General features: G+C 43.6%; 1 protein-coding gene across 2 annotated transcripts in view; it reads left to right on the top strand.

The window, feature by feature from the left end:
• Positions 1 to 15,652, top strand: part of egfl6 (EGF like domain multiple 6) — a 54,372-nt gene extending 38,720 nt beyond the window's left edge. For both annotated transcript variants that reach the window (XM_033033335.1, XM_033033334.1), the window contains 4 exons: positions 6,019 to 6,099; positions 7,543 to 7,638; positions 9,413 to 9,681; positions 15,037 to 15,652. In XM_033033335.1, coding sequence (XP_032889226.1) covers positions 6,019 to 6,099; positions 7,543 to 7,638; positions 9,413 to 9,681; positions 15,037 to 15,156 — 566 coding nt within the window. In that variant the 3' untranslated portion in view covers positions 15,157 to 15,652. The remainder of the gene's footprint in view (positions 1 to 6,018; positions 6,100 to 7,542; positions 7,639 to 9,412; positions 9,682 to 15,036) is intronic.
• Positions 15,653 to 16,235: the final 583 nt, after the last annotated feature.

The following is a 16,235-nucleotide window of genomic DNA, read 5'->3' on the forward strand; positions in this document are numbered from 1 at the left end:
GTAAATCCAAAGGGTTTCTACACCTATATTAATAGCAAAAGGATAACGAGGGATAAAATTGGTCCATTAGAGAGACAGAGTGGACAGCTATCTGCAGAGCCAAAAGAGATGGGGGAGATATTGAACAATTTATTTTCTTCGGTATTCACCAAGGAGAAGGATATTGAATTATGTGAGGTAAGGGAAACAAGTAGAGTAGCTATGGATACTATGAGATTCAAAGAAAAAGAAGTACTGACACTTTTCAAAAATATAAAAGTGGATAAGTCTCCAGGTCCTGACAGGATATTCCCTAGGACATTGAGGGAAGTTAGTGTAGAAATAGCAGGGGCTATGACAGAAATATTTCAAATGTCATTAGAAACGGGAATAGTGCCCGAGGATTGGCGTACTGCGCATGTTGTTCTATTGTTTAAAAAGGGTTCTAAGAGTAAACCTAGCAATTATAGACCTGTTAGTTTGACTTAAGTGGTGGGCAAATTAATGGAAAAGATACTTAGAGATAATATATATAAGCATCTGGAAAAACAGGGTCTGATTAGGAACAGTCAACATGGATTTGTGCCTGGAAGGTCATGTTTGACTAATCTTCTTGAATTTTTTAAAGAGGTTACTAGGGAAATTGATGAGGGGAAAGCAGTGGATGTTGTCTATATGGACTTTAGTAAGGCCTTTGACAAGGTTCCTCATGGAAGGTTGGTTAAGAAGATTCAATTGTTGGGTATTAAAGCAGGAGTAGCAAGATGGATTCAACAGTGGCTGAATGGGAGATGCCAGAGAATAATGGTGGATGGCTGTTTGTCAGGTTGGAGGCAGGTGACTAGTGGGGTGCCTCAGGGATCTGTGTTGGATCCACTGTTGTTTGTCATGTACATCAATGATCTGGATGATGGTGTGGTAAATTGGATTAGTAAGTATGCAGATGATACTAAGATAGGTGGTGTTGTGGATAATGAAGTAGATTTCCAAAGTCTACAGAGAGATTTAGGCCATTTGGAAGAATGGGCTGAAAGATGGCAGATGGAGTTTAATGCTGATAAGTGTGAGGTGCTACATCTTGGCAGGACAAATCAAAATAGGACGTACATGGTAAATAGTAGCGAATTGAGGAATGCAGTTGAACAGAGGGATCTAGGAATAACTGTGCATAGTTCCCTGAAGGTGGAATCTCATGTAGATAGGGTGGTAAAGAAAGCTTTTGGCATGCTAGCCTTTATAAATCAGAGCATTGAGTATAGAAGTAGGGATATAATGTTAAAATTGTACAAGGCATTGGTGAGACCAATTCTGGAGTATAGTGTACAATTTTGGTCGCCCAATTATAGGAAGGATGTCAACAAAATAGAGAGAGTACAGAGGAGATTTACTAGAATGTTGCCTGGGTTTCAGCAACTAAGTTACAGAGAAAGGTTGAATAAGTTAGGTCTTTATTCTTTGGAGCGCAGAAGGTTAAGGGGGGACGATAGAGGCCTTTAAAATGACGAGAGGGATAGACAGAGTTGACGTGGATAAGCTTTTCCCATTGAGAGTAGGGAAGATTCAAACAAGAGGACATGACTTCAGAATTAAGGGACAGAAGTTTAGGGGTAACATGAGGGGGAACTTCTTTATTCAGAGAGTGGTAGCTGTGCGGAATGAGCTTCCAGTGGAAGTGGTGGAGGCAGGTTCGATTTTATCATTTACAAATAAATTGGATAGGTATATGGATGGGAAAGGAATGGAGGGTTATGGTCTGAGTGCAGGTAGATGGGACTAGGGAAAAATAAGTGTTCGGCACGGACTTGTAGGGCCGAGATGGCCTGTTTCCGTGCTGTATTGGTATATGTTTATATGGTTATATTATTGATTAAACATGTGAATTAAATAATATACCAGAGCAAAAGGATGGTGATATAGAGAGATATAGAACAAATGAATGAAAGAGATGCAAAAATGTAATGTTGATAAAGGAGACAGGCCATTGTTAGCTGTGGGTTAGGTGAAAACTAGTTACAGACAATGAGACTCAACAAGACGGCCTTGAAGCTGGTACGAATGAATGACTTGGGTGGGGGAGGGACTGTGAGAGAGGGGATGCAAAGGTTACTTGAAGTTAGAGAAATCAATTTTCATACAGCTGGGTTGTAAGCTGTGCAAGAGAAATATGAGTTACTGTTCCTCCAATTTGCATTTGACCTCACTCTGACAGTGGAGGAGGCCTTGGACAGAAAGGTTAGCGTGGGAATGGGAGGGGGAATTAAAGTGTTTGGCAACCGTGAGATCAGGTTGGCCCAGGTGGACTTGTTGCAGTGATAAGGTGCCAAAGAAGGATGCGTACCAGATTGGTTGTGACATCTCTGGTTTAAAATAAGATCATCAAAAATAAATCACTTAAACTTCTCTCCCAGAGTATGGAAGACTTTGAGGAAGAGTTGTGGTGTTCTTCCTTGTGTCCTGGCTATTGTTTAACCCACAGTCGACATCATTACCAGAGCTTGTCCAGTCATTCCCACATGGATACATGTGAGACCACAGTGCAGGCAAATTTGCTGCTGTTTTAATAAAGTACAACATGACTGCACTTGAAAATACAGGCATTCCTCAATTTGCAACAGTGATAAAAAGTTAGACAACATTATAGAAATCAAAAGCCCTAGGCAAAATGCATGATGGGCATTTGCGTACAGTGTTTTCCTCTGCATGGAAAATTCATCATATTTTATCATAAGACCTAGTTTTGTAAGCCATACAGTCATAGAGACAGCACAGAAACAGGCCCCTCTGCCCACCACAGTCTGTTTGCCTAGCTACAATAATCATATTTGCCTGCATCAGAGCTGTATCCTGCCAATATGTGTCTCAATAAATGTCTTAAATGTAGTAAATGTATTTGATTCCGCCATCTCCTCTGGAAATGCATTTCAAATTTCAACCACTTACGGGCCTATCCGACTTAGGTGATTTTTTGGGCGACCACAGGTGACTCCCACAAAATTTTCAAAATGTTTAAAATTTTTCGGCGACAGTGGTGATAATTTTTGCTGTCGTAGGTTGACATAGGTTTTGTCGTTGGTTGTCGTAAGTGTTGTCGTAGGTTGTCGCCAGGTGTCATAGGTGAATTCATTAAAATTAGTCCCTGGCAGTTGCATAAAGAGTTGCCTAAGTGGGACAAGCCCATAAGTCAAAGACACATGGTCCAAAGAGTTGTTGAAGATTCTACTGAAGCAAACAGAAGTATTTTGCTATTTTGCACAAGAAGATGAATACTAATCCTAATACTAATGTTAGGATTATTAGTAATAATTAGTATATATTAATTAGTGTATACTGGAGCATGTATCTCTGGAGAAAAGGAATAGGTGACGTTTCGAGTCGAGATCCTCCTTCTGAGAGTAGGGGGAAGGGAAACAAGAGATGTAGACGGTGATATGGAGAGATATAGAACAAATGAATGAAAGATATGCAAAAAGGTATCAATGATAAATGTTAGCTGTGGGCTTAATGAGACTCAACAAGACGGCTTTGAAGCTAGTACGACGACTTAGGTGGGGAAGGGAGAGAGAGGGGATGCAAGTATATACCAGTAAATTAGTACATATTGATTATAATAATAATAATATATAATAATACTGCTATTAATACTAACACTAATTTTAGCAAAAATTCCTAAATCGAACATTGTCAAATTGATGAATGCCTCCACCTCATTTGCCCATTAGCACTGCGCTGCCTCCTGAGGTTCTAGAAGTAGCCAGAGAGATTTGCACTATTTTTTATTTTAACCCGTAGTCATATTTTCTGCCTGCTAATTACTGATCTACAACATGTGCAAAATCTCCACAATGACCTTGTTTCTACTTAGGCTGCACCATGACGCACTTTCTGGGAAGGATAAATTCTCCCAAGCTTCCAAAACACTTCACGAATATCCCAGCCCAAAGGCAACTTGGAAACTTGTGTCAACAAAGAGTTTGTAAAACTGATTTATTGCTATGAATTAAACATTGGGAGAATAGTCTTTAATAAATAATTTGGAGTCTGGAATTTATCTTTAACGTAAGATTAACAGCCCTTGTTGGCAGATGTTTAGTAGCTGAAGGACATTTTCAGACTAAGGAACCACCAGGGGATCATATGATAAAGAACTTGTTTCTGAGAATTGTTAGTGACAGTGCGTTTGAAATAAAGAAACTGTAGCACAAATGAATGCCCAGCAGCTAGACCTTTATCACAGCAATTTAGCCTAAAGATTACATTCTCCCAAAACAGTAGGCGGCAGGTCTGAGAATTCCACCATTGATCACCAGAGCTCCAAACAAAGGAGGAAGGTCCTCTGTTGGAGATTTCCCAGAGGTAATTGTCCTCCAAAGAGATCATAAGGTCGTGTCATAAGGAATAGCAGTAGAATTAGGCCATTCGGCCCATCTACTCTGCCATTCTCTCCCTCCTAACCCCATTCTCCTGCCTTCTCCCCATAACCTCTGACACCTATACTAATCAAAAATCTACCTATCTCTGCGTTAAATATATCCACTGACTGGTGAACAAGAGTTGAGCTTGGCTTCAGTAATTTAATACCAGCTTTACGATACTCATTGAAAATTGGACAAGGCGAAAACTGTAGGAATATTTTAAAAACTCTGCATCTCACACCAGGCAAAAGCAGGAGACAGATATGTATTCGGTCTGAAGAAGGATCCTCCTTTCACAAAACGTATAAATTAAACACCTCTGGAGGAAATGTGACGTTTTGGGTCGTGACTCTTCCTCACCCAAAACTTCACCTATTCCTTCTCTCCAGAGATGCTGCCTGACTAGCTGAGTTACTCCAGCTTTTTGTGTCTATCTTCGGTTTAATTAGCATCTGCAGTTCCTTCCTACGCAGACATATACTAGCTACATACAAAGCATTACTTCTGGTTATTTCATCAGCCACATTCCTTTGCCCTTGACATTATAGTTATGAAGCAATTTTGATGCAAAACCACTCAAAGTGAATGCTCCTTTAAAATAAGCCATGAGGAAACCATTGACACCTTTGTCTTGTCACAATGTGAAACTCTTTACATGTTTTCAGGTGTTTTTTTGAGTGGGACTTTGCATGTTATCAACGTTTATCCAAAGGAAAAACGGCCTGAGTACATTTTTAGTAGGGAAACCTTTAACAGGTTTGGAACAATGTTCAATAATACCATCGCCAGTTGATTAATAAGTGTCACTAAGCAACAATTTTATGGTATGGTTTGTACAACAAAAATCTGACTTTTTAAGTGATATCTGATTTATATTTGTATTCAGATATTTTAGAACAAAATTTACAAATGTTCATGAGGAATTTGAAATAGAAATATTGTATTGTTTTGTATTATATATCTTTATTGTTATTTTCCTGAGTACTCACCTACCCAGAGGAAACAAAAAAACGTTCCTCAAACCAGTGTCCATTCAGTGTGCAGCGTTGCGATCACAAATAGAAATGAAATATTTGAAATTTAAATTTGAATAGATTCAGGGATTAGTAATTCTTCATCACATAAATCCACTAATGCTGCCCAAAACACAGCCCAAATTTAGATACTTGCTAAAGGGCCAGTCCTACTTGGGCGTCATTTGCGCATCACGCAGGTGGCACGCAAAGATTTTGTGAATCCCAAAATCTTGGGGCGCCACGCGCGACCACACGTCACTGCCCATGTCACCACGCACCATGCGCACGTAATGCATGCCATGCGCGCGTCGTGTGTCGTGACGTGTAAATTATGTCACGTAAATGACGTGCAATTGACGCCCAAGTGGGACAGGCCCTCAAGATGCTGCTCAAATTATCTGATTTTAGTTCTAAAGAGGATAGGCATAATATTGATAAAACCAGTAGTTTAGGCCAATGATTGAGATGAGTGGATATTGAGCATGTTGAGTTGCCAAGGTAAACAGCTCTGTATTAATATTCAATACTAATTTATAAGAATTTGTATGCATGTATTATCTAATGCTGTATTATCTAATGTTACCTAATCTTACAAAAATGGTTTGTTTCAGTCCCCAAGCGCAATGAAGCCACGGTGTTTAGTCCAGTGCTGGGCAAGAAGGAACTCGTGGTACAAGATCTTTTTAATGACGGTAATAAACAAATAAACTGCTGAGCATCTGAAAACAGTTGGCTTTAGTATTGTAGCTTCTTGTCGACATCTTGTCAGGGCAGGGTTAGTGATGCTCTAAAGTGATATTTATCGTAGTATCCCAAATACATCAGGTGTGCAAGTTTGATGAGACATGTATAGCTACTGGTTGTGGTGCTCTCTATTAAATTTAATCCCACTTTGAATTAAAAGCTTCAGCCTCTCTGTGTATGTATGTGCTGGTTTAGTTTAGTTTAGGGATACGGCATGGAAGAGTCCACGCTGACCATCGATCACCAATTCACATAAAGATAGACAAAAAAAGCTGGAGTAACTCAGCAGGTCAGACAGCATCTTTGGAGAAAAGGAATAGGTGACGTTTCGGGTCGAGACCCTTCTTCAGACACGGAACGTCACCTATTCCTTTTCTCCAGAGGTGCTGTCTGACCCGCTGAGTTACTTCACCATTTGGGTCTATCCAACACCAATTCACATGAGTTCTATGTTATGCCACTTTCACATCCACTCACCCACATTCGGGGCAATTTCGCAAAGACCAATTAACCTACAAACCTGCACATCTTTGGGATGTGGGAGGAAACCAGAGCATTCACAGAGAGAATGTACAGAAGAGGTGGGGGTGTGTGGGGGGATTAAGGAGGTGGTTTCAGTGTTAAGTGGTGACTGACAGAGGATACTTAACATGAAACACAGGCTTCAGTTAAATGAGTGTTTTGGTTTCAGGCTGGTCCAAAACTGAGCAATCAAATGTCATTGCTCCAACCTCATCTAAGACCAAGCGTAGGCTTGGCGATCGTTTCGCCGAACACCTCCGCTCGGTCCGCATTAACCAACCTGACCATCCGGTGGCTCAGCACTTCAACTCCCCCTCCCATTCTGAATCTGACCTCTCTGTCCTGGGTCTCCTCCATGGCCAGAGTGAGCACCACCGGAAATTGGAGGAACAGCATCTCATATTCCGCTTGGGCAGTCTGCACCCTAGTGGCATAAACATTGAATTCTCCCATTTCCGGTAGCCCTGTCTCCTCACCTTCTCAACTTTCCCTCACCCTCGGGCTCCTCCTCTTCCTTTTTCCTTTCTTCGTGTTCAAGAGAGGTTTTGATAATCAGTAGTGATTCACTTTACAAGTCCTTCTCTGATTGAAAACTGTTATACATGCGTCCAGATCTCACTACATACTAGAAATATGTTAAGCTTTACAATTGCTGGACATCTTTCATCAGTGGTGGAGATTTCCATTCAATATTTCCATGTTGAAATTCATATTATATGTTTTTGAATATGACTATAAAAAATCCTCTTCACTGACGTCAAAAGGATTTCAGTGGGAAAGCCTTTCTCTGGTCAAAATAGATATATCAAATACATGAACATATATCAGCTGGAATGGATTGATAAGAAAGTCTCTGTGTTTTTCCTTAGATTTTTCTGTAGACTGCAATTTTAACCAAGGTGTTTGTGAATGGATCCAGGATACAGAGGATGATTTTGACTGGAAAGTTGCTGATCTGCCTAATGGTGAGTTTTTAATTAAGATGAATTTTAATGAAATGCATTTTGTTGAATTCAATTGCTGTTGCTTAATATTTACTAATGTTTACGGAAGCACACAATGGTCAGAGCATGGAAGGCCTCAGAATCTGTACTGGTTCAGCATAACGACAATCAACTCAGTCCCATTCTCCAGATCTCTCCTCAGGGTACCTGCAAACTCTTTCCTCGCAAATAAGACTTTTGTTATGCCCCTGTCCCACTTAGGAATCCTGAACGGAAACCTCTGGAGACTTTGCGCTCCACCCAAGGTTTCTGTGCGGTTCACGGAGGTTGCAGGTGGTTGCCGGAGGTTGCAGGTAGTGGAAGCAGGTAGGGAGACTGACAAAAACCTCCTGGAACCGCACGGAAACCTTGGGTGGGGCGCAAAGTCTCCTGAGTTTTCCGTTCGGGTTTCCTAAGTGGGACAGGGGCGTTAGGCTACATTTGAGGTATTGCATGCAGTTCTGGTCGCCCCATTACAGGAAGAATGAGGATGCTTTCGAAAGGGTACAGAGGAGACTTACCAAAAGGATGCTTGGATCAGGAGGTATTAACTACACTGAGAGCTTGGATAGACTTGGACTGTTTTCTTTGAGACATCAGTGGTTGCAGATAGACCTGGTAGAAGTAATATAAAACTATGAGAGGCAGAGATAGGTGCGATAGTAGAGGGCATAACTTTAAGGTGAGGGGGGGCAAGGTTAAGAGGAGATGTGCGGGCTAATATTTTACACAGAGTCTGGTAAGTGCCTGTAACATAAGGTCATAAGGAATAGTAGAATTAGGCCATTCAGCCCATCAAGTCTACTCGGCCATTCAATCATGGCTGATCTATCTCTCCCTCCTAGCCCCATTCTCCTACCTTCTCCCCATAAGCCCTGACACCCTTACTAATCAAGCATCTATTTATCTCTGCCTTAAAATTATCCACTGACTTGGCTTCCACAGCCTTCTGTGACAATGAATTCCACAGATTCACCATCCTCTGACTAAAGAAATTCCTCCTCGTCTCATTCCTAATGGAATGTCCTTTCATTCTGAGGCTATGATCTCTAGTCCTGGACTCTCCCGCCAGTGGAAACATCCTCTCCACATCCACTCTATCCAAGCATTTCACTATTCAGTACGTTTCAATGAGATCCCCCCTCATTCTTCTAAACTCCAGCGAGTACAGACCCAGTGCCGTCAAAGTCTCAACGTATGTTACTCCATTACCATTGCACCCTTACTTCATTCCAACTCACTCTGGCCCATTGAAGCTGCATTCAGCACCATTACTGCTTCCACCAGCTGTGTGGTACACTTGTTTGGTCCCCATAACCTCTGATACCTGTACTAATCACAATGGTGTCGGGGATGGAGGTTGAGGCAGATACGATAGTGGCATTGAAGAGATTTTTGGTTAGGCATATGGATATGCAGGGAATGGAGAGATATGCATTATGTGCAGGCAAATACAAGTTGACCTTAGCATCATGTTTGGCACAGACATTGTGGGCCAAAGGCCAATGTTCCTGTGCTAAATTGTTCAATGTACTAGTTATAAATACTTAACCAACTCCGTGTTGAGTGCTACAAATGAATTTGTCTTCCTTATTATCGATTGTAGTGTAATGCAAGCTGTCTACACTCTTTCAATCTTGAAAGTAGACTGAATTATGAACGTCAGGCTTCAGGAAGCATTGAAAACATGCATGGAATTTTAGAAGACATGCTAGTTTAATTCCGCAACATTACCATGTTATTTCCCACTCGCCAGGCAACGGGCACTACATGACAGTCCCTGCATTCGTCGGGATTAAGAACGAGGTGGGCCATTTGAAACTTCTCGTTGGCGATCTCGTTCCGAAGAAGGATTTCTGTGTAATCTTTAAGTATCGGCTTGTGGGAGAGAAGATTGGAAATCTCCGGGTACTTTCCAATAACGGAGTTCCTTCGATCTGGGAGTGGATCCGAGACAAAGAGGAAGGCTGGAAAGTTGGACGCGTTACAATAACTGCTAGAAGCAGTTCTGAAACCCAACAAAATGTAAGTGAGGAAGCTGCTTAATACTTTAATAAAGCAGTATGAGCTTGTAGACACAAAATACTGGTGTAACTCAGCAGGTGAGGCAGCATCTCTGGAGAGAAGGAATGGGCGACGTTTCAGGTCGAGACCCTTCTACAGATGTAAAATTGTCTCCAGTGTGTGTAGGGAGTGTTAATGTGCAGGGATCGCTGATCCCTGTGGACTTGGTGAGCTGAAGGGCCTGTTTCCGTGCTGTGTCTCTAAACTAAACTAAATCTGTGCCCCACATGATGTTATACACTTTCACTGAAAGGACCTTCAGCACCCTCATTGTATGGTTAAACAATAGAGGGTACTCAAATAGCTCAGCAGGCCAGAAATTGAGTTATCATTTCATCAGAACGGGAAGAATTTGTATGTGAAACATGATATCAAATGCAGGAAAAAAAGAATTAAGGGAAGATTTTTCTCTCTACACATCTTTGAACGCATAATCTCCATCCATCCGTCCGTCCGTCCGTCCGTCCGTCCGTCCGTCCGTCCGTCCGTCCATCCATCCATCCATCCATCCATCCATCCATCCATCCATCCATCCATGTGTTTGTTTGTGAGTCTGTATGTGTGTCTGCATAACCATGCCCTGAATGACGCCAAAACGGTACACAATAACACTACAATATTTGGACCACCTGTAAACCAGCATCTGCAGTTCCTTCCGACTCGATTTGACCTCTGCTGTAAACATGTAGAAGTTCAAAAGAGTATTCATCAATATACCAAATCTCATCTTCTTAGGAAGTAGAGGCGTCGATGAGCTTTCTTTATGATTGCAACAATGTGCTGGACATGCACAGATCTTCAGAGATATGCACGCCCAGGAACTTGAAGTTATTGACTCTCTCCTCTGCCAACCGTTGATGAATGCAGGCTTGTGGATCCTAGGTTTCCCTCTTCTAAAATCAACAATCAGCTCCTTGGTCATGTTGACATTGCGGGCAAGGTTGTTGTTCTGGCACCATTCAATTAATGATCGATCTCCCTCCAACACTCTAACTCATCATTACCGCAACTCATCCAACAGTGGGGGTGTCTTTGGTGCGTTTAAAAATGGAGTTGGAACATGTCTGGCTACACAGTCATGGGATAGGGTGAGTAGAGCTGGGGACTGAGCACACACAGCCTTCAGGTGCTCCTGTGCTGATGGTTAGGGAGGAGGAAAACTAAGGAGAATTCATGAGTAATTCGGGAAAGTGGGACAGGGGCTTAAAAGGTTTTCAGTAGGGTATGGGTAGGTTTTCTGTACTGGTCATGGATAAAGCTTTAACAGTATTGGGCGGCATGGTGCGCAGTGGTAGAGTTGCTGCCTTACAGCGCCAGGGACCAGGTTCGATCCCGACTACAGGTCCTGTCTGTACGGAGTTTGTATGTTCTCCCCATGACCTGCGTGGGTTTTCTCTGAGATCCTCGGTTTCCTCCCACACGCCAAAGACAGGTTTGTAGGTTAATTGGCTTGGTATAAATGTAAATTGTCCCGAGTGTGTGCAGGATAGTGCTAATGTGCGGTGATCGCTGGTCGGTGCGGACTCGGTGGGCTGAAGGGCCTGTTTCCCCTCTGTATCTCTAAACTAAACTAAAAGTACCTGGTGGTCTGAATAATATTCAAGACCTGTACATGCACAAAGATTGAGATGTTGTACTAAGTTTGCATATGATCCACAAGATATGCACATTAACAGCCACAAAGACCAAGAGCCTTATATTTAATCTCAAACAGCCCATGGTATACACATAGTCAAACGAGTATATTGACATAATTACCTGAAGTCCCTTTTTCCAGTGTCTTTGCACACTTAGACTGCAAATCAAAGACAAATGTATCTCCAGCAGAAACAATGTTTTTATTCTATTTTTGTTGAGTATCGTGTCACACAGAGCATGTTTTCTAGTGAAACAGTATGGTAGGTTTGCATTAGTTAAGAAACTGGACCAGACTGATGTTTCCTTCTGAAATGCTTTACCAAAACTTATCCTGCATATAAAAGTTTTTTGTATTCTGGTACCACACTTAGTAAACATTTTTATCTCTGATATCTGTTGCACTCAACCTTTGACGAGGATTGATTCCACTTGAAATTCTAAAATGGTGCGAGTTGGATTGGGTTGCTGCAATACTACTGCCCAACTAAGAGGGGGGAAAGGGAACTAGCAGGGTGCATAAATATTAAAAGCCTTTGATATTTGAGATCGCACTGAATTATACATAGAACAGTAAATTATGTCGAAAGAAGGAACTGTAATGCTGGTTTAAAAAAGAGAGACACAAAGTGCTAGGATGTCAGGCAGCATCTCTGGAAAACATGGACAGGGTCAGGACTGTTCAAGTAAGAACCAGGGGGCCTTGAGTCCTTCCTGGTGGGGGGTGGAGGTGTAAAGGGACTGGACGTCCATGGTAAAGATGGGGCAAAAGGGGCGAGCAATTGAAAGTTGTTGAAGAGTTTAAGGGAGTACGTTGTGTCGCAGATGTAGGTCGGAAGGGACTGGACAAGGGGAGACAGGATGGAATCATGGGATGTGGAGATGAGTTCAGTGGGGCAGGAGCAGGTAGAAACAATGGATCTGCCAGAGCAGTCGTTTGTGGATTTTGTGAAGGAGATGGAAACAGGCAGTTGCGGGTTGGGGAACGATAAGGTTGGAGGCTGTGGAGGGAGATCGCCAGAGATGAGGAGATTGGAAGCTGTCTGGGAGATGATACCTGGTGTTTGTCTATAGGGTCATGGTCAAGGGGTAGGTATGAGGAAGTGTCCGAGAGTTACCGCCTGGCCTCAGCATGGTGGAGGTCAGCCCGCCAGTTTTGTTTATTGTCACGTGTACTGAGGTACAGTGAAAAGCTTTTGTTGTGTGTATTCTGTTCGGGAGAAAGATAATACATGATTACAATCGGGCCATTACAATTGATATAAGAGTGTGGAGCGATTGTACAGGTGATTGCAGATCTGCTTCTGTGGCTAGAACACAAACAATCGCCTGAGTTGGGCGCCATCTTGAATCTGTGCCGTATCTCTGTCATGCCCTTTATGTGTCGACTCTTTGCATACCTTGTGCATGCAAAACAAAGAATATTACTGTGACAGGTCACATGATAATAAAGTATCATTCATTCATTCATTCATTCACTTTCCTCATGGATTTAGAAAGCCCATCAGTCCAAGTCCTGTTGCCCAATTTCTCATATCAGCTTCAGCCAAAAGCAGGGGCAGGTTATTATAAACAAATTTACATATGTAAACCAACATTCATTGCCCACTCTAGCTTCACTGGTAAGGTGGTTCTGGGTTCATTTTGGAATGACTGCAACTAGTTTAGTTTCGAGATACAGCGCGGAAACAGGTCCTTCGGCCCACCGATTCCGCGCTGACCAGCGATCCCCGCTCACCAGGGAAAATAAACAATTCTTTTTACTGAAGCCAATTAATCTACAAGCCTGTACGTCTTTGCAACCGGAAGTCACACGGAGAACGTACAAACTGCATATAGACGGCACCCATAGTCAGGATCTAATCCAGGTCTTTGGCGCTGTAAGGCAGCACCTCTACCCATTGTGCTACTGTGCAGCCAATATGACGTCCCACCTCTTGTGTTGGTAACAATTCAGTACCGCTTAAGGGCTTGCTCAAGGACATTACTGAGCCAGTGGTTTCTGTATTAAGAACAGCTAGCATTATATTCAGTATTTTTTAATCTCTATTGAAGTTCAGGAAAGTTGTAATAAGATTGAATTCACGCTTCTCTGATAGTAACCCAGGTTGGAACGCCATTGTCTGCAGTACTAATTGAACCAGGTGGTTTGGGGGGTATTTAGAGAATGGAAACAGATGCAATCACTTCTTGTCACTGTACTACTAAAACCTGAGAATGACTGGAACAATAGGGAAAGAGAGAGATAAGCGGCAGCGGAGACCCGACTCGGCCCCGGGGCTGTAGCGGAGGCAGCGGCAGCGGAGACCCGACTCGGCCCCGGAGCTGTGGCGGCGGCGGCAGCAGCAGCGGCAGCGGAGACCCGACTCGGCCCCGGTGCTATAGCGGCGGCAGCGGAGACCCGACTCGGCCCCGGAGCTGTAGCGGCGGCAGCGGAGACCCGACTCAGCTCCGGAGCTGTAGCGGCGGCAGCGGAGACCCGACTCAGCTCCGGAGCTGTAGCGGCGGCAGCGGAGACCCGACTCGGTCTCGGAGCTGTGGCGGCGGCGGCAGCAGCAGCGGCAGCTGAGACACGACTCGGCCCCGAAGCTGTGGCGGCGGCGGCAGTAGCAGCGGCAGGAGCAGCGGCAGCGGAGACCCGACTCGGTCTCGGAGCTGTGGCGGCGGCAGCGACCACCCGCGGAGTTTGAACCGGCCCGTTCGCGGAGCACGGTTGAGCCGCGGGATTTACCATCACCCGGTGGGGTCACAACATCTGGAGCCTGGATCGCCTCGGCGCAGAGGGAGAACAAAGAGGGAAGAGACAGAGACTTTTAGATTTTGCCTTCCACCACAGTGAGGAGGTGTTTGGTGAACTCACTGTGGTGGATGTTAAATTTGTGTTGAATGTGTGTTTTTGTCATTTTTTATTATATGTATGACTGCAGGGAAACAAAATGTCATTCAGACCGAAAGGTCTGAACGACAATAAACGAATCTAATCTAATATAATACAATCTAAATAATTTTAGACCTCCGAGCGTGTTCAGTTCAGTTTAGTTTATTGTCACGTGTACCGAGGTACAGTGATCAGCTAATGTTGCATGCTATCCAGCCAGCGGAAAGACAATAAATGATTACAAAACAAACGGCAACAGCATTCTTCATTCGTGTCCATCTTGTTACAAATGTTGACCTGGCTGTCATCGTCCGTCCGGAAAAGGACGCAAGCTTCCGGCGACAATCAGTGGGAGCCGTCACTTGTCACAATAGATGATGGTGGTAGCAGAATTAGCTCAGGATACTTCCAGTTTCCAGCCCCGCGACATGGACGCTTCTGCTATGGGGCCGGCAACAGCATTGAAAATAAATAAATCATCCATTACTGTTGAGCAGACAGATGGGAATTTAATGGTAGCTTTAGTACATAAGTTCATAAGTAATAGGAGCAGAATTGGGTCATTCGGCCCATCTAGTCTACTCCGCCATTCAATCATGGCTGATCTGTCTCTCCCTCCTAACCCCATTCTCCTGCCTTCTCCCCATAACCCCTGACACCCGTACTAATCAAGAATCTATCTATCTCTACATTAAGAACATCCATTGGCTTGGCCTCCACAGCCTTCTGTGGCAGTTTAAAGGAATCTTTTTATTTGTCATTCATGTTGTGCTTTACAATTTCTTCTTTTAATTATGTTGTAGATTGTCTTTGAAGCCAAGCGAGGAAAGGGCAGCGTTGGTGAAATTGGACTGGATAATGTAATTCTGACGTCTGGGCCCTGCACAGAATGGACCTCAGAGAATGATGACCGAGAGACATGAATTTCATCTTAAGATTCCCGGGTTCTTTGGTCTCCAAACACACGAGAGCACCTCAAATGACTTCCAAAAGGGTTGTTCGCCAGCATGTAACACTGAGACATTTTTGCAATAAGGTACTCTCACCCTGATGCCAACTTTCATTTGGAAGTGCAGGATTCCTACACTCAAGATTGTGGTATCAGCTATTATCAGCATTGTATTATGCTTCTTAAATGTACAATTGTAAAGGTGCTATGTATATCAGTTGTGCACTCCCCCAGTCATAAGTGATAGGAGCAGAATTAGGACATTCGGCCCATGAAGTCTACTCTGCCATGGCTGATCTAACTTTCCCTCTCAACCCCATTCTCCTGCCTTCTCCCCATAATCCTTGACACCCTTACTAATCAAGAAAATGTAAACCTCCACGTCAATCTCCAATGACTTGCCGTTTATGGCAATGAATTCTGCAGATTCACCACTGTCTGACTAAAGAAATTCCTCCTCATCTCATTTCTAATGGGGCTTTTTCACGGGGCGAGTTGACGCAAGATGTCACCAGAGTGAAGTGGTCGTGGTCCAGCACGAGTCTCGCACGATATAACGGGGGGTAGATAAAGAGTTCCCACGGTACTCGGCATTTCTGTTATTTGTGCGAGTGACTTGTCCGTCTCCCGAGCTTTCGCGTTATATCTTGAATGAACATCGTGAACTACACGTGACACAAATGATGTAACTTTTTTTTTCACACACTATAAATATCCTCCCTTGGTTGAATTGGCTCATTTGGAGACATGTTTTACTGTGTATGTGGGAGACACAGATGGACTGAGCACAGTACCTCGGTCTTACTGTGTGTGGGAGAGGGGGAGAAAGAGACGTACACTCACAGAGGCAGAGTCTCTCAGCCTGTGTAAGAGGGAGGGAGAGAGAGAGAGGCACACACAAGGTGGATGTGAAATCTCACCTGCCTGTTTCAGTGACAGACACCCGCCGCCAGTAAATGAAGACACCCCCATCTGTCTCCCCCTCCTCTCCCTCAACTCCCCCACCTTTCCCTCCCAACTCCAGTCCTGTCCCGACCCCCTGGGAAACTGAAT

Source organism: Amblyraja radiata, chromosome 14 (assembly GCF_010909765.2).
Source record: "Amblyraja radiata isolate CabotCenter1 chromosome 14, sAmbRad1.1.pri, whole genome shotgun sequence".
Lineage (NCBI taxonomy): Eukaryota > Metazoa > Chordata > Chondrichthyes > Rajiformes > Rajidae > Amblyraja > Amblyraja radiata.